We start from the raw sequence: 18,762 nt of genomic DNA on the forward strand, positions 1-18,762 counted from the left end.
ATTGAGCTGCAATTTGCTTACACTTCGAACTGGGTTCTAATTCACTGTGTATGGAGAAGCCTTCAAGCCCAAATTAGATCATGTACACAGGCAGATTTAGGATAACATAAAAGAAGTTTGGGTGGACCTCCTTCTCCACCTTGGATGGGAGCTAAGGCTAAGGTCACTGCATAACCCCACCAACATTAATCCTCAGCAAGAGTTGTCATTTAGGGGACCTTGGCTTAGGACTAGGCAGCATAGACAGGGCCACCCATTTGCCCACAGCCACCTCATCCTTACTCATCCTCTGATCATCTGCTGATTGAAAACCTTGTGTCCCTGGGTAGGGAGAGATGGGAAGTGTTAGGGGAAGATCTGTCAGTTATGAGCGGCCTTCTCCCCCACCAGAAGGTGGTAATTCATTAAGTTATTTTAGACACATTCAGAAGTGTTATCTACCTATATAATTCTACTATTTTGATGAAAGCTAATTTGAATGGTTTCATTGGCCATGACTACATGATTTCAGGAAAGACTTGGTAGCAGGATGACAGGCAAGGTTTTGTGAGGCCCAGAGACCCTATTTTATTCTCATTGCATCCAAAGACCAAGATGCCAAGTTTCTAGGTCTATGTGGAGACCCACAAGGATGGGTGTACCTTGAGTGTCTGCATGGCGCTGAGGTTGCCTAAGAAAGGTTTTTTTGAAATTTTACTGTCCACTTTGGATGCTCCAAGCCTCCTGTGTTCCCATACATGGATTATGCCACCATGTAGCCACAGATAATGACCTGATTTCAGTTTGATGCTTTGAGTTTCTGGGAATGAACCTCATTGATCACCAAGTACTTGGTGGTATTTCTCCATCAGCCCCTGGAGAATTTCAGTGTCAAAATCAGAAAACTGGGTAAAACCATCATGGAAGATGTCAGAGGACTAATCTTGAGATTTCGTTCATTTCAGACTATTTATTTATGGACTATCCATGAAAAAATATAGTTTCTTCATATGTGCATGAAGCCTAAATCCCATTCTAAAAATCGAGGCCCCTTGTTATGACTCTATACAGACACATATGGCTCTATGCAGAAGGTCCAATCTTCAGGGGCTTCCTTCCAATGTAGCCTCAGCATCTTATTCCTTTCCCCATCCACACTTCCGGCAGTGTCTGAAATGCTGGGCTCCGAGTTTCCTTCATGATCCCTCTACATCCTGGTTATACATCTAATTGCATAGAGGGCATATTTTTATACACACCCAACTAGGCAGCTGTTGGACAGAAACAGTGAATGAGGCCCTGGTTGTAGATGAACATGTGGCCACATTGAGGACAAGGCACAGTATCAAAAATAAGTACCTTTGGCTTCCTAAAGTCCTTCAATAGTGCTGTGAGCTCAGCACAGAGTAGGGAACATCTCTCCCAGTGGATGGCACCCTGGGCATCATAGCTCTCCAGAGGGGCAGGGTATAGCTCTATGCTCAACTGGTTCAGCCTGGCAGTGTGACAGAGCAGGTCCCTGAGGACTGACATAGAGATTCGATTCTGGCAAAAGCAAAAGGTCCTGAGCTGAGAGCAGCGGCTCAGGGCAGGCAGGATGGCTTGGAGCTGGCAATCTGCAATCTCACAGGCTTCTAAGTCCAACCTGTTCAAAGTGGAGGCAACAGTCTCCAGCAGAAATTTGAGGGGCTCTGCACTGAAATTGGTCAGTTTGATGTATCTCAGATCCAGGTGCCTTAGCTGGCTGGTGTTTGGGCATCGGGAGAGATAATTCCAGTCGAAATCTGAGAGCGGGCAGTTGGTTATTGAGAGGGTCTCCAGGGGGGTCTTCAGGTTCCTAAGGAGAAACAAGGCAGTTAGTTCTAAGGGAGAAAATGAATTGGCCTAAACCCAATGTCTCCATGGCCATCTGAATATGGTTGACATTTTGTAGAATCTGCTCATTCAGGTCACTCCATTCCAACCTGAAACTTTCACCACTACTTGTGAGACCAAGTGGGGTCCTCCATCTCTATGAGTGTCACCCTCAATGATAAGCAGAAAGCCACATATCTAGCCACAGGAAGTCAGGAAGAGTCATGCACCAAAGACAAATCCAGGAAAGATGTGTCAAAACACACTGGGGTTAACTCCTCCAGGGCTCACTCCCTGTCCCCTCAGCAAGGGCTTACTTCCTGCTCTTCACTCACAACCCCCGAGTCATCACCTGGAGCTCCATCTGCCTTCCCAGGAGGAAATTAGAAGTGGGCTCCTCTGCTCCCAGAAGGAGGAAAACAGAGATTCCTTGTTGAACAGGTACAGGTGTGGGGGCTTCCCTCGGTCAAAGTCCTCACCTCTATCCTGCTTTGTAAATTTGTAGCTGGAAAGGCCTCCCAGAAAAGGAACCTCACCCACCCTCACTAGCTCCTGTCCACATCAGCTGGCTTCCCAGCATGATGTCACTTCCCAGACCATGAGCCCTGGTTTAACCTTTTGCTCTAACACAGGTTAGGTGATGGAGCTTCAGGATACAACAGGAATAGATGATGGGGTATTTACATTCCAGTGCCTTGTTCACCATGAGAGTGTCAGTGGCTGGCACACAGTAGGTGCTCTTTCATATTTACTGATACTGGTCTGCAGAGGAAGCTCATTTCCCTTACTCACCTCAGAACCTGTTCCAGGTGGCCCTCAAGGAGGAGGACACCATCCACACAGAACTTCCGCAGGCAGTCCATCCTGAGGAACTGCAAGGTGAGCTGGGATAGCAGCCATTCCTGCTCCTCTGGGGAGGTTTTGGTAGGCATGTGGACCTGGGAGACAAGCAGCTTCCTCAGGTTCCTCATCTGGCCCAAGAAAGGAGCATAAGAAGCTAAGGTGGAGGGCACCCAGGTGCAGTTCACTTCCACCTTCTTGACAGAGTCCAGCTGCAGCAGTCTCAGGACCTTCCTGGTGTGGCGGGTGGGTTTCCCAAAGATCTTCAGCCTATTGCAACACAGGTGCAGCCTGTCCCTTCTCTGTGTTACCCATAGGAACAAGAGAGTCAGGAATTCATCCAGGGGCCCTTCTGTGAGGCACAAGTCTATGAAAATCTTCAAGGGCCGCTTAGCTGTCATTGCTGGACCAAGTTTCAATGTTCGATTTTTCTTAATGTCCTCTGGTGAGCAGGCATCAACCATGTCTCCAGACCACTTTCTCCAGAAGTTCCTTGGAACCATCCGCAAATCCAGCACCTGCAGTTTCCACCTCCTGTGGGGACCACAGCAGAGTCTCAGCCCTGAGGCTCTTTCCTTCCCCTCTTAGCTGCTGCTTCCTGGTCTACTTCTTCCTTCTGTCACACTTTTCTCTAATCCAGCCTGGTGCACCCATTGTACAGACTGAGGCAGGGGCAGGAGTCAGCACAGCTGCCACAAGCATCTCCACATCTGGAAGCCTTTCCCAGATGGGGCTCAGCAGGGCCAAGGCCTTTCCACCCCTCCTTGCTGGCAGCACAGAAAGCCTTTGGAGCACACTTCAGCAACCACTCTCTCTGCCTATACCCATCCCTTCCCTGGAACCGAGGGTGCTCCCATCCAGGCCACCTGGGTCCCCCTCACCTGGGGTGATCCTCCTGGGCAAGCAGCATGTCCAGCCCATCCAGTGCCACTCGGAGCATCTCAAGATGTGGCTTTTTCATCAGGGCCCCCAGAGGCAGGCAGGTGAAGGGCCAGGCCTGCACCATTTTCTTCAGGACCTCAGTGTGTCCCCTGCTGAAGGCCTCCACAAATAGTGGTGGGAAGAGCTCTATGGGCAGGTCCTCCAGTTCCAGGATGGCCCTGGACTTGTCACTCAGCAGACTGTGCCCTGCCAGCTCCAGCAGCGTGGGTGGGGACTGGATGCTCATCCTGGGGAGTCTGAAAGAAGAAGGATCTTGGAAAATGGTCCAGAGAAAAGGCCACTATCCCATCCATTGCCAGCCACTGGGAAGGGGGTACTGGGGAGTCCAAAAACTCACCCCAACCTTAATGGGGGAAAGCCTTTGATTATTATTTTGTCCTTATAAAATGGAAATTGGAGTGTCATGTGACTTAATGCAGTAGGCTCCTCAGTTTCAACCACTACAGTGGCTCAGAAAGGAGTTGTAGTCACATGGGTGATGTTATTTTTCATTTCAAAAAATTAAATGGGCACTTATAAAGCATATGCCCATATTATAAAACACTGGGCAATTACAACAGAGTCTCATGGACATCTGTTACACATGTGAGATTCTGCCACCTTAGGGGGGAGTTCAAGAGGACAAATAGATCAGAAGAACAGAGTCTGTGAACTCTTGCATGAGATAGTTTAAAGCTTTTTGTTTATTTGTTTATTTGAAAATATCCCTGCTCACAACACAGTTGAATACTTACAGTTGGCTGAGATGATCTTTGGTTTCTGTTTCACATAATGTCTTACCACAAATGACCCACATTTAGTCTCCTGTGTGTGCAGTGAAGTAGGGCTAAGGCTATTTCAGAGACCTCATTGCTTTTTAGGCTCCCCAACAATGGAAATCTAGTCTCTTAATTGAATTCTAAATTTCTCTTCCATTTTTCTGTGTGTAGCCAGCTGGAAAGGGTGACTTCATGCCACAGCCCTGTCTTCTCTTACCACCCTTGACATGGTGCAGGAGGCAGGTAGATGTTTCTGTCAACCTAAGTCACAACAGACAGTGGCTCTCCAAAGAACAAGTGTAGTCAGACATAATAGGGCAGGAATGCAGGACACCCAAAGAAAGATGAGTCAGAGCCCCATCCAAGAGGCAAAGGGAGAGAGGGTATCAAAGGCAGCTTTGAATCAATTATCACTGACTCCATAGATTCAGTACCAAGGGTGGCCTCAGTTCAAAGACAATAGGCAGCTACTGGCCAGGTGTCCTCCTAGACTTTGGGGAGTGCAGTTTGGGGTGGATTTTATGCACAGCTGAGGTAGGGGCTGACTGGTTTGTGATAGTTCCTGCCATCAGGCAGGGCTGCCCAGGGACCCTCCCTTCACAGCACCCTGCTTCCCCTTAATCAGGATTTGACACAGTTCCTGCCTGTTGATTTGAGCACCATTATGTTTCCCCCTTGGGTTGAAGATTTTTTCTCTGGATGCATCACATAATGGTTAGGGTTTGATTCTCTCTCAGTTCCAGGATGGACTTTTCCTGGTTGGTCCAGTCTCCCATTGGAGGGAATTCATAGATGACTAGGAATCAATGTTGAATCTCATTGAGCCACATTTGAACAAAGTTGGTTTGGAGGGAGTGGCTCTCAGTGTTCCTCCACCAGGAAGTCACTGTTTAATTCAATTTTGCCTGTTCATTAGGTCTTGGGTACCTCATCTCCAAGCTTTAGTCTTTATTATTCTATGAAGAGTTATACTTTTGCAGAAATTTTATGAGTAAAGGTGTTCATTTTAAAAAATATTTAGGCCCTGAATTTATATATTTTTATTTTTTATTTGTTGGCATTGGGAATTGAACTTTACCACTGAGCAACATTCTCAGCTTTTTTCATTTTTTCATTAATTACTTAGTTAATTAAATTATTCATTTATTCAGTTTGGGTACAAGGTTTGAACCCAGGGGAACAATACCACTGAGCTACATTCCCAGCCCATTTTTTTTAAAAAAAATTTTTTTGTTTTGAGGCAAGTTCTCACTAAATTACTGAGAGACGCCTTGAGTTTGAGATCCTTCTGCCTTAGCCTGCTAAGTAGATGCTGTTATGAGGAGTCCCTCCAGAAAGCAGTCTAAGTCTGAATTTCAAATCAAAAGAGAACTTTACTTACCTGACTAGGGACTGTCACCCACCACAGAGACTCAAGCTCTGTGAGAGGACAGCAGCTTCCTGGTCCATCCAAAAACCATACAAGCACAAAATCCATAACTCAGTGACTTGCTTATCTTCATGTAAGCTAGCCAATCATAGAAATTAAAACATTAATAAGTGGGGCCTCGGGGCTCTGGGCAGGACCAGAATTTTCCAGTCAGAAGCCAGCACATTAGCTTTGCAGTTTAGTTGAGCATGGTCCTGGGTTCAAGCAGGTACTAGACAGTCATATCCTGAATTTGAGTGGGGGTCAGTGGGGCGACAATGTACTTCAAAGTCCTGTAGACCCACAATAGCATTCAAACCCAGGATGTAGCTCTCCATGACCACCACTGCATCCTGAGTAGGGTACAATTTGTGGGGTACAAAGTACAGAATGGCAATTTTTTTAAAAAAATAAGAAAACAGCTTTCATTTCAGATTCTCAGAAACAGCTCTTGTATCAGTTTTTCATAGGAGGCACCAAAATGGAGTCTCGGGTGCTGCCTATGACAGTTCTTGCTTTATAATTGTCTTATCTTCCTTTTCAAAATTTTATGTTCATCATCTACATTTTTTTACTAATCCATCCGATAACTGACACACTTATTGATTGTATTTATCAGTTCACAGGACAGCAAATGGGAGTACAAGTGTTCACCACCACAATCTGTTTTTTTAATTACAAGTTTGAAAAGGTAGAGCATTTGCCTAGCATGCATGAGGCCCTGGGTTTGATCCCTAGCAACAATAAATAAAGAAATGAATACATAAATACATAGATAGATAGATGAGAGACCTGTTTTCAAGTAAACTTGTTAGAGGTTTTTTCTTTTTAATCAAATAATCTGATTTTAGTTATGTTCAGGGAAAAAATCCAAATGATAGCTCTTGATGATAAAAATTTAGATTTTTTAACATGGTTAAAAATGTGTTGGAAATTTACTATAAACAGCTATTAAAAAGGTGATTTGATTGGCATACATTTTAATATAGTGTCCAGAATTATGTCTGAAAACATATGAGATTTTTTATGAATTTTTGCCATTTTAAAGCAAATATTAATAAAATATCCAAATAAATACAACATGAACAAGTTATGCCATATTTGACAGGATTTTCCACATATCAAATTAGCCTAATTGTCTTAATGTCTCTCTTCTAGAAATCCCTTGAGCAACTATGGAATTCTCTAGAACATCCCAATGTGAGCTCAAGGTCAAGTGACAATGTAGACTTTGATCATAGAGAAGTTAGTAAATAATCTCAAAAGGTTTAAAGCACTTCATGAAACTTGGGGTCCTAGATCATTATAAAAGATAAGTCATTTAACCAGAGTCATGAAAGATATTTAAAGTGAATAAGGAAATTTATGTCCTATGAAATAATACTTCAACTTTTAACAGAGATGACTCAGTTTTCCTTTTCCCATGTAATCAGAGAACTTGATAAAACCAACTTAAAGCCTAAAAACTTGTTCTCTCCTTCTCCAGTACTGAGCATTGAACCAGGGGCACTCTACCACTAAGCTACCTGCCCAATTCTCTTTGTTTTATTTTCAAACAGACTTCCCAAATTGCCAAGTCTGGCCTGAATCTTGCCATCCTCTTGCCTCAGGCTCCTGAGAATCTGGAATTACAGGCATGGCCCACCTCATCTGGCTTAAAATGTACTTTTTAAAGAGCAGCTTTTTGAGAGATGTTCAACTGGAACATTCCACGTGGAAGCCATTGCTGTTTTTAATTGTCTTTGGAATCATTTGCCCACCAATTTCAAAATGTGCTTGAGAAGGAACCATAATAGACTCCTCTGCAGTGCAGAAGAAAGGCTCTCCTGGAGTTTCTTGGAATTTGCAGGTCCCATTCTGTGTTTTATTAATCTCTTGAAAGCCAATGATAAAAATCCTATGATCTTGTTTGGAGAGTAAGGAGTTTAGAAGCAATTTTTTTTTTGTGTGTGTGTGTGTGTAATGTTGTGGTTTTGACAGAGTCCTCCTGAAAGTCTATTATCAAAGGACCAAGTTCAAGGAACTTCTCCTGCATGGTCCCCTGCCCTACACTTTTGTGAGGTTTTGGAACAAATAATTCCATTTTGATTCTGCAGTCTTTTACAGAAGCATCTGTAAAAGATGCTGGACACTGTGGCCAGGGAATATTCTAAACTACTACATGGTCAGTATTGGCTCTCTTGAGTTGTCTAAATCTGATGGCAATTACTTGACATGCATGAGGCTGCTGGACTGTGTGTGTGTGTGTGTGTGTGTGTGTGTGTGTAGTACCAGGGATTATGTACCTGGGGCACTTTACTACTGAGCTACACCCCCAAAACTTTTTATATTTTTATTTGAGACAGGGACTGACTATGTTGCCCAGGCTGGCTTGGAATCTCTCATCCTCCTGCCTCAGTCTCCCAAGTTACTGGATTGTAAGTGTGTACCTTAGTACCTGGCCATAGAACATTTAAAACCCTCAAGAGATTACATTGCACTGGGGAACAAGTGCCCTAACTAAAAGGAGAATAATAGCCTCAGACTGCAAAATTCCTCTGGTTTAATGTTATACCAATACAGAGACCCTTAAATATCTCTTAGACCACACATTGTCATTCCAATTAAGCCTTTATTGCTGGCCAGCAGCAGACACTCTACTCTCTAAAAGTGAGATGGACAGTGTAGCACACCAGCTTCAGTGATTCCTCATATTTAAGCCAAAAAAACCCAAAAGGGAGATTTGGGGGTCTAGCCAATGTAAGGAAGCACATTGAATATGAGAAGAAGAGCAGTGTACTAAAATTTTATTGATGTTTTTATATTAACCAAGTTTTAGACTCTGTAATGTGGAACAATACTCTAAAATAACAGTTGCTGTTTCACCAGAGATGTACAAAACTTCATTTGTCCCGTTAGTTGCTCTAGAGAATAAAACTTAACAGACACAATATAATTAATATTTTAAGAAGTGTTTGTCATTTTTAATATGTAAATAATCTTTGGTTTATATCAGCACATTAATATTTGCTCTTAGGGAATAACCTTGAATACTTTAAACTATTTGTGTTACATATATAAACAACATTATAAAGAAACATTTTAATATTTAACCTTTATTTATAGATGTTTATATTACTTACTTAGATCCTATTGTTTACTTAGATGTATTATAATTATATTTACCACATAAAGGCTTTCTTACCTAGTAACATGTTTTTTTACTAAATATATTTTTTATATTTAGAACATTTTAATAATTTTTAATCCATGGATCCCTCTTTTTGTTTATACCTTAAAATAACCCTTATCAATTTCTGACTTTAGATAAATTAATGCATTTAATAACAGGAAATATATTTGCAGTACTCTAATTGAAATGCAGTTGAAACCTCTTGACTTTTTATATATAGAATTATACCCACTGGGACTTTTAACTTTTAGTAACCTTGTTTTTGAGATAACGTAAAGTAATTTTAAATTTTTTTAAATTTACCAATATATGAAAACACCAACAGTGCATAAATATTTTTACTAATGGAATTTAAGGAGTTAATATTACTTGATATTATATTTAACAGTTACCATTTAAACTTTGTAAACCAATGAGATGTCTCTAACAACACATTCATGATTAATTTCATATAGGTCAGATCTAATTTACATTTTTTTTAAAAAAGGTATAAGACAAGTGCATTGAATAGTATTTGTAATTTTTTCCAATTGAAGAAATATCCTAGAGACAATTGATATTAGACACTTTATAGACATTAACATCTTATTAACAACTGTTTGACCACCTAGAAACAAATCTGTAACTTGTTTAAGTTGCATTAGTAACTTTAAAGACATTTTTACTTTTACTTATTTACCCAATTTCAATTGAACCTTTTAAATAATATGAATCAAAGGTATTTGGATCCATTTTTTAAATTTTAATTTATGAGCTTATTAATATTTGCTCAATTTTTAGTATTAAATATATGTATACACAGCAATACATGTAGATGGACAGTACACCGGTGCACCTACACAAAATAGACAAACAAAAGCCTTGTAGGTTATTTGTTAAAAACCTATTAGACTGAGAATTAACCCTTGTGAATTGGCCTTAGAACAAAGCAGAATGTAATCAGAAAAACATATTAACCTAGGCGTATCAGATCAAAATTATTATTTTAACAAATACAGACTTTCAAAAACCTTCCTGTCCTTCTTCCTGAGGTGGTCCTGCTGAATAAAGGTGAAACGAATTCAGGGAATATAGACAAAGGACAGGGCCTTATTCCTCCCTGAAGGAACTTCCCAAAGAGGTAACTCCAATGCTCTCCTCAGGAAAGTCACCCAGGTTGGGGTCCCATTGTATGGTTACACATGAGAGTCCGGTCTTTATTATCCACTGAGGGTGGGAACTGTGAGCTCTTTGGGAAGTTGGGGAGCAGAAGATACATGTAAAAGGCAAGTGTCTCTGATATGGTTTGGATATGAGTTTTCCTCCAAAAGCCTCTGTGTTGATGCAGAAGGTGAAATAATCAGATCATGAGAGCTGTAATCCAATCAGTAGATTAATCCATCAAATGGATATATTTCTGTGTGTGTGTGTGTGTGTGTGTGTGTGTGTGTGTGTGTGTATTCTGATAATTAGCATGTTTTGAATCCTAGATAACCACTGACCAAATGCAGTTTCAGAAGTACAGGTGTTTGAACTCAGGGTAATTAAACACTGAGCCACATTCCCAGCTCTTATCTATTTTTATTGAGGCAGGATCTCACTAAGCTGCTTATGGCCTTGTTAGGTTGCTGAGGCTGGCTTTGAACTTGTGATCATTTGCCTCAGCCTCCTAAGCTGCTGGGATTACAATCATAGGCCACCATACCTGGCTCTTCGCCCTATCTTATGCTAAGACAGGATCTCACTTTTTTCTCTATACTCGTCTCAAACTCATGATCATCCTGCTGCAGCCTCTTAAATAGCTGGATTACAGACATGTACCACCATGCTCAGTTTAAATGTAAGCAATTCTAAAAGCCGCATATACTATTTGAGAACACTGGCAAGTAAGAGATGGAAAATGCTAACTCTGAGATGAGGCTTGATTGTCATGTGTATCTTGTACATGTGACAGCGTGCCACTTTGGAGTGGAGTCCCAGGAAAGAAATAGATCAGAATAGAGTCCAGCCTATGAAAAATATTGTGTGGTTCCAGGTTTGATGACCTGCACCTGTAATCCCAGCTACCCAGGAGGCTGAGGCAGGAGGATCACAAGTCCCAGGGCAACTTCAGCAATTTAGTGAGACCCTAATCCACTTAGTAAGACCCTGTCTCAAACTAAAAATATATAAATGGAAAGGAAATGTAGCTCTGTGTTGTAGTGCACCTGGATTCAATCCCCAGAACCAAAACAAAAACAAAACAAAAAATATAACAGAAAAAGGAAAAGAAATACAGAAGGAAAGAAGTTTCATATGATCTAAACCAAAGCAGAAATCAAAACTATTGGGATGATGGGAAACTGCATGTAGAGAACTTCTGGTCATTTGAAGAGAAAGAAATGTGATATTCTCTTTGCATCACAAACTATGTGCCACCATTTTGTGTTTCTTTTTTGGTACTGGGGAATGAACCCAGTGGTGCTCTTCTACAGGGCTCCATCTCCACCTCCTTCTATTTTTATTTTGAGACAGGATCTTGCTAACTTGCTGAGGCTCGCCTCCCACTTGTGCTTCTCCTGCCTCAGCGTTGCTGGGTTTGCAGGCACTAGGGAGTGTAGGTTACTAGGGAAGACTGTCTGGGAGTAGACCCTCTAAAAGTTCTCTTTTAGGCTCAGTTGCCCTACAACACTAAAGCACTTGTTGACAAATGCTTTGTTCTCATCCCTGATGCTAATGTAATAATGAGGACACAATTTTGAGAAAAAGGAAAGGGAATGTTTACTATTTTGGTAGCAAAAAAAGAAAAAACGGAGGGTCTTCTGTCCCAAAGGCTCTCATACTGCCTATCAGAGGAACAGGTTTTTTTTTTTTACTTGATTTTAAAATAAAATAAATGACAGCAGAATGCATTACAATTCTTACTACATGCATACAGCACAATTTTTCATATCTCTGGTTGTATATAAAGTATGTTGACACAAATTTTTGTCTTCATACATGTACTGTGTATAATGATGTCCATCACATTCCACCATCCTTGCTAATCCCCTGCCCACTCCCTTTCCCTCCCACTCCCTTGAACTATCTAGAATTCATCTACTCCTCCCATGGTCCCTCTCCCTACCCCACTATGAGTCAACCTCCTTCTATCTGAGAAAACATTTGGCATTTGTTTTGGGGGGTATTTTCTAACTTCAGTTAGCATTATCTACTCCAACGCCATCTATTTACTTGCAAATGCCATGATTTTATTCTCTTTTAATGCTGAGTAAAATTCCGTTGTGTATATATGCCACATTTTTTTTATCCATTCATCTACTGAAGGGCATCTAGGTTGGCTCCACAGTTTAGTGATTGTGAATTGTGCTGCTATAACATTGATGTGGCTGTGTCCCTGTAGTATGCTGTTTTTAAGTCCTTTGGGTATAGTCTGAGGAGAATAATAGCTTTGTCAAATGGTAATTCCATTCCCAGATTTCCAAGGAATCTCCATACTGCTTTCCAAATTGGCTGCACCAATTTGCAGTCCCACCAGCAATGTATGAGTGTGCCTTTTCCCCCACATCCTCACCAACAGTTATTGTTGTTTGTCTTCATAATAGCTGCCATTCTGACTGGAGTGAGATGATATCTTAGAGTAGTTTTGATTTGCATTTCTCTGATTGTTAGAGATGATGAACACTTTTCATGAATTTGTTGATTGATTGTATATCCTCTTCTGAGAAGTGTCTGTTCAGGTCCTAGGCCCATTTGTTGATTGGATTACATGTGTTTTTGGTGCTTAGCTTTTTGAGTTCTTTATATACCCTAGAGATTACTGCTGAACAGGTTGTTTTTAAAAAGGTGATTCTGAGAAATTTAGATTAGAGAGAAGAAACCAGGAAGGAGAACATCAGGGACCAGAAGATCAGGGAGGAGAAAGTTAAGGAGAAGATTTGGGGGAAAGAAAAAAATATGTAAGATTCAAAGCCACAAGGGATTTAGTGAAAGCATCAAGCAAACCCCTGTTACACACTGAACCACATCCCCAACTCCCCCTTTTTTGCAGGAACTGGGCATTGAACCCAGGGGTACTTTAACACTGAGCCACCTCCCTAGGACATTTTGTGTTTTATTTTGAGAGAGGTTATCGCTAACTTGACCAGGATGTCTGTGAACTTGCAATCCTCTTGCCTCAGCTCCTGAGTTGGTGGGATTAGAGGTCGTGCCACTGTGTCCACTACAATCCACATTTTTTAAAACTCCCCATTCCAAAATTTTATTCAGCAAAAGAACAAGGTACTTTTGTTTTGTACCTCTCTTCTTACCCCCACCCCCTTTTGTACCAGGAGGAGAACCCAAGGACACTAAACCACTGAGCCTCAGTTCTAGCATTTTTTCTAAATTCAGTAAATACAAGTTATAGGAAATGAAGAGTTTAATTATACAAAATGTTGGGCAATTAGGCCTTTCCTATTAGTTCAGTTCCCTGATTTCTGAAGCTTATTGTTTTGAAGTAAGATGAAACATTGGAATGTTTCATTGAAAACTTAATAGAGACACAATTCCCTGCATTACTGAAACCTAGGCACTGAATGAAATTTACCAGTTGCATTTTGCTAGTCTTATTTGTCTCTCAGAAATGCCCTTAGTGGCCCCAGGGGTGTAGGTCTCTTTGTGCCAACATTAAGCAGATGTCAGGGCTGTGGTGCTTCTAATTCTCAAGGCTGCTCTTCCTGGTTCTTTGGTCATCTTCTGTAACTGATGTCTCTGTTCACTTCTGTCTCTGCTCATACTTCTGTGCTACTGCGTCTCTTGTCTGGGCTCTGAGGCTGTAGGGTCTGCATCCTTGGACTCAATCAACCTTGGATTGGACATGGTTGAAAATAAGTGCATCTGGGCTTAATGTGTAGAGACATTTTTCTTGTCATTATTCTCTAAACAGCACAGTGTAAACCACTATGTAATGTTCCCATTGTATTAAATGTTATAAGGAACCTCGAGATGGTTTAAAACACACAGGAGGATGTGCATAGGTTATATGAAAACACTGCATCATTTACACCTGACCCTGAACATGTGCAGAGTTTGATATACAAAGGGGGTGGGCGGTGTCCTGGAATCAATTCACTGTGGATACTGAGTGAAGGCTGTCTTGACCTTGGGCTAGGGAGTATAATTTTCACATATATGTTTACTCTTAAGGTCACTTGAACCCTACATATTTTCACACATCAACAATTATTGGTTTTGTGGTGGGTACCAGGGATTGCACTCAGGGGCACTCGACCACGGAGGCCCATCCCCAGCAATATTGTGTATATATTTTAGAGACAGAGTCTCCCTGACCTTAGTGCCTTGCCATTGCTGAAGCTGGGTTTGAACCCATGATCCTCCTATCTCAGCCTCCTGATACACTGGAATTACAGGCATGTGCCTCTGTGACTGGCAAACATGGTTCTTAGTATCAAAAAACTAACCCAGGTACATTTAAGCAGAGAGAACAACTGTAAGCATGTTGTAAAGCCTACAAGATTACTGGGAAATTTGGAACATTGCTGTGAAAGTGGGCAGGGACCAAGGGAAGCTGGCTAGTGTTGGGATGGGCAAAGGTGTGACATCTGCAGTGGAGGGGAGAAATAAATCATATTCACACACTAATGCTTTTTTCAATGCTTTATTCACTCAAATCACTCAATACAATTTCACTGTATAGGTTCTTAATCAAGCAAATGATAATCCTTAGTGCTGAGCACTGCAATACACATAATCAATTCAAAACTAAAAATTCTAAGTTAACTCTGAGCACAGCAAACACTTAATCATGCCATACTCATTACAGACATTCCCTCTGCATGCTCAGCTCAAGTGCCAGGTTTAGAGTCTCAAGTCTAAGGGATTAAGTCCAGCGGATGCTCACTCACTCAGACCGCAGTAATCAGGTCAGGAACCAATGGAGGCTTCTCCTGGGCTCGATGTGACAGCTGGTTGAGGAGACAGTCTTAAGAGGAAGTCACCATTTTCACCAGGGTCGAGATGTGGCTATAGAGTCTGAGAGCAGTGAGGACAATGCAGAGGATCAGGCAGATGATGAGAAGAGGTGGCGCAGGACCTCATCAGGCTCTCCAGCATGTGGCCATGAGTGCAGCTGGCTGAATGTCTGTTCACTTGCTCCACCATTTCTACTAAATGTTGGGGTTCTGCTCACCCTTTCAGTCCCTATCAGCTATTACCATGTTTCTTAGTGATGTCTTACATTCTGAGGTTGCCCTGACCTCTCTCCTGTGACTCCCATCAGGGTGAAGGCAAAGGACCGTGACTTCACTCTTCAGTTTTAACGGGGTTGTGAAAAGAGACTTGTCTTTATTAGCAGTGCTTGATTCATACTAGAAGGCTCTGGAGGCTGTGCCTGGTGGACTTGCAGGTTCATTTTCAACTGGAATTACTTAGGCTGAGGCCATTCTTAGGTTAAGGCCATCCTTACAGCCAGAATGGACCACAGCTTGGACCCCCCACAGACACTCTGATTAGGACCTGCTGCCAGGTGACATAGCACATTTGTGGCATAGGCCACACCTTAGGCATTAACCCCAAACCACATCAGGAGGAAGAAAAACACATTTGACTTTTTCATTCCTATCAACTGACGGTGGACCCTGTCTTACTTGGAGACTCCCAAGTTGGGTGGGGAATTCCTTGACACAGGAAGGGCTTTCATTCAGAGGCCAACTAAACTACACCTCAGCTACAAACAAAAACTAACACATATTACCTATCTATATACGCATGTATGCACCATCTCTAACCTATTCTATTAGGCCTGAAGAGTCCTGCTGGCCTCCCTCGCCAGAGTTCTTGAGAGTTCAGAGAAGGGGAACATGATGGAGATGTACAGGAACAGACCTCTGCACATATTTATGTGTGCATATCCATTTTTAACTCTCCCCGTCTGTCCTCCCACTCCAGCCAGTACTGTAGCACTAAGGGCCAGTATGGGGGGCCACCTCTGAGCCATTTGCATAGTCTCTACTCAGCCTTGAAGCCAAGGAGATTTCGGTGTGGCATTGCAAGTCATTCCATGGCTTATTACAGAAAGCACATGACCTCAGTCTTCCCTCAGTTATAGAGACTGCTCTGTGGCTTTGGGGTTGGGTGTTACCTATCAAGCTGGGACAGGCCACCCATTGCTTTATTTGGTGAAGCATGTTCTATGGAAAAGCCTTGTGTATCCCCCATAGAAAAATAAAAAAAAAAAACAAAACACACATTCTCTCTCTCTCTCTCCTTCCAGTGTGGAAGCAGCATCCTTAAGATCTCAGAGCTGGCCCACCCTTACATTTCAAAATTATTTCTGTGCTGTGTGATTCCTTGCTGTATCTCACAGCCAGCTTTCTGCAGGAAGGTAACACAGCATATCTTCCAGTGAAGGCCACAGGCGAGAGTACAGGCTCTTGAAGGTGTTGGATCTAATGGGAAGTCAGCCCTTTTTATATTTTATTTCAAGACAAGTTCTCATGAAGTTGTCTAGGGCCTTGCTAAGTTGCTGAGGATAGCTTTCAATTTGCACTCCTTCCTCAGTTTCCAGAGGGATTACATGCATACAGCAGTGTGCCTGGTTTACATAACAGGAATATTTAAACTATTAAATAACTAATAGGAAAGTTAAAAACAAAATGGTGAGTGTTAAGCATGGCCACAGTAAGAGGTTAAGAAATGCACAAAACCAGGAGAAGAAAACCACAGCAACCAAAGCACAAGTTACAAGAAAAAAGACGGAATCCATAGTACTGGTATCAGAGCAGAGGGAGGTTTTGTTCAGCTTAAAATGCTCTTTGGTAACTCTAAAAATTTTCTAAATCCCAGAGGAAGCCCAAAAGAAAAACCCAAAATGACAGCATGTTCACAAAGGACAAAGAAGGAAATGCAAACTTATCCCAGAAGAAAACACAAACCCACAGAAACAGACTAGAGAGTAGGGAGGAAAAGAGAGAAAAAGAACTAAAGAGAAATCAGAAAAAGAAACTAAAAATAAACAATACCAGTCAGAAATAATTCTGTATCTTTTGATAAAAAACCTTGAATTTAAAGGGAACAAACTCCCCAATTATAAGATGTAAAGTGACTGAATAGATTTTCTTTTTCAATGAACTCAGTTACCTGCTGTCTACAAGAAAGTCACTTCACCTCAGACACACACAGAGTGACAGTGAAGGGATGGAGAAGATATTCCACACAAAGGAAACCAACCTAGAGCAGGAGTGGCTAGACTCCTGTCAGATAAAATAGACTAGAGATTAAAACACAATAAAAAGAGACAAGGTGGTCACACGATGATCAAAGGTCAATTCAGCAACATGAGACAGCAATTGTACACATACATGTACCCGACACCCAAGCACCCACATGTGCAAAACAGATATTACTGGAATGTAAAAGAAGAAGTTGACTACAACACAGTAATAAAAGTGGGGATTCAACACCCCTTTTCAGCACTGGACAGATCAATCTCTGCACACAGTAGACATTTACAGATCACCCCACCCAACATTGCAGAGCAAACATCCTTCTCAACAGCACACGACACATTCTCCATTTATTCTCAAAATAAATCTCCATAAATTTAATAAGAATGGAATCCATAGCAGGGGGAACTCCTGGACAGTTACAAAGCATGGGAATTCTTCAGCGTGTTCCCCAACAATCAATGGGTCATTGAAGAAATCAAAATATTGTCATGTATGTACAAAATTTAAAAAATACAGAAAAATAAAAAAAAGAAAGTGTAAAATGCCTGAAGACCAATAAACAGGGCCACACAAGATATTCAAACCTGTGGATACAGCAAAAGAAATTCTAAGTGGGAAGTTCACAAGAAGAAATATCTACATTAGGAAAATAGATCTCAATTAAATGGCCCAATATGGCATCTAAGGGACTGGAAAAAATAAGGATGGGTCATGCCCCAGTTAGTAAAATTGAGAGAAGGAATAAAATCATAAAGCTTCTCGAGTAGCTGGGATCCCAGGCATGTGCCACTGCAACCGGCTTTTCATACTTGTTTGTTATTGTTTTGGGGACCAGGCAGTGAACCCAAGGGCACCACACCAGTGAGCCCCATCCCCAGGTTGGATTTGAAACAGGGTCTCACAAACTTGCTTACAACCTTACTAAATTGCTGAGGCTGGCTTTGAACTCACCATCCTCCTGCCTCAGCCTCCTGGGCTGCTGGGACTACAGCTGTGTGCCACCAAGCCCGCTTTTGCAGTTGTTTTTGGAAGAGAACCTTTCAGTACATCTATTTGACCCACCTGTCCAGACCAATTAAAGAATGCATTCCATTGTTTTCATGTGGGTTCTGCTTCTTTCTTTTCAAGTATTTCTAACAGACAGCACTATTTCAATTAAACCTTCCCAATGTGGTAAAATCATTTTGGGATTTATTTATTTGTTTACTTGTTTCTGTGATGCCTTGGATGGAACCCAGGCACTTCCACATGCTAGCAAGTGCTCTACCACTGACCAATGACCCCAGATCCCTGAGTTAGCTTTGATGAAGTTCACTCATTTCTCCAGAAAAGCATGGGTTCTTGTTTCCTAGATTGTGGAGAAGAAATTGGCCAGTGTTCAGAAGGGGCTGTATAGTTTTTGGATGCAAAGGACTCTGCATCTTTCAGTAGCCAAGGAGTGAAACCCAGTCCCCACTGCCTGATATGGCCACCCTTACAAACCTGGTCCTGTTTACTGTGACATCCTACAGTTGTGTACTCTCTCACAGCACAAATGAACCTAGAGTGAAAAGATGAGGAGCTCAAAGAGCAGTCTGGGTGCTTTAACTCCAGGGCTCTGGGGAAACAAAGAGTCCTCACAAC

The 18,762-nt window shown here is 41.8% G+C and overlaps 1 protein-coding gene across 1 annotated transcript; it reads right to left on the reverse strand.

Annotated features, from left to right (window-relative positions):
- Positions 1 to 1,242: 1,242 nt before the first annotated feature.
- On the reverse strand, positions 1,243 to 3,841 carry LOC101962703 (PRAME family member 12). The gene is made up of 3 exons (XM_005335179.2): positions 3,555 to 3,841; positions 2,626 to 3,207; positions 1,243 to 1,816 (listed from the first exon to the last, which is right to left on the reverse strand). The coding sequence occupies exons 1-3, from the start codon at positions 3,839 to 3,841 to the stop codon at positions 1,243 to 1,245; spliced, it is 1,443 nt and encodes a 480-aa protein (XP_005335236.2).
- Positions 3,842 to 18,762: the final 14,921 nt, after the last annotated feature.

Source organism: Ictidomys tridecemlineatus, chromosome 8, assembly GCF_052094955.1.
Source record: "Ictidomys tridecemlineatus isolate mIctTri1 chromosome 8, mIctTri1.hap1, whole genome shotgun sequence".
Classification (NCBI taxonomy): domain Eukaryota; kingdom Metazoa; phylum Chordata; class Mammalia; order Rodentia; family Sciuridae; genus Ictidomys; species Ictidomys tridecemlineatus.

What these genes read in the sequence shown, in the direction of transcription:
- LOC101962703 (XM_005335179.2), bottom strand. Translation starts at nt 3,841, where the DNA reads ATGAGCATCCAGTCCCCACCCACGCTGCTGGAGCTGGCAGGGCACAGT. An exon ending in GCCCAGGAGGATCACCCCAG is followed by an intron (nt 3,208 to 3,554) that starts GTGAGGGGGACC and finishes TGGTCCCCACAG; the next exon opens with GAGGTGGAAACTGCAGGTGC. An exon ending in CACCTGGAACAGGTTCTGAG is followed by an intron (nt 1,817 to 2,625) that starts GTGAGTAAGGGA and finishes GTTTCTCCTTAG; the next exon opens with GAACCTGAAGACCCCCCTGG.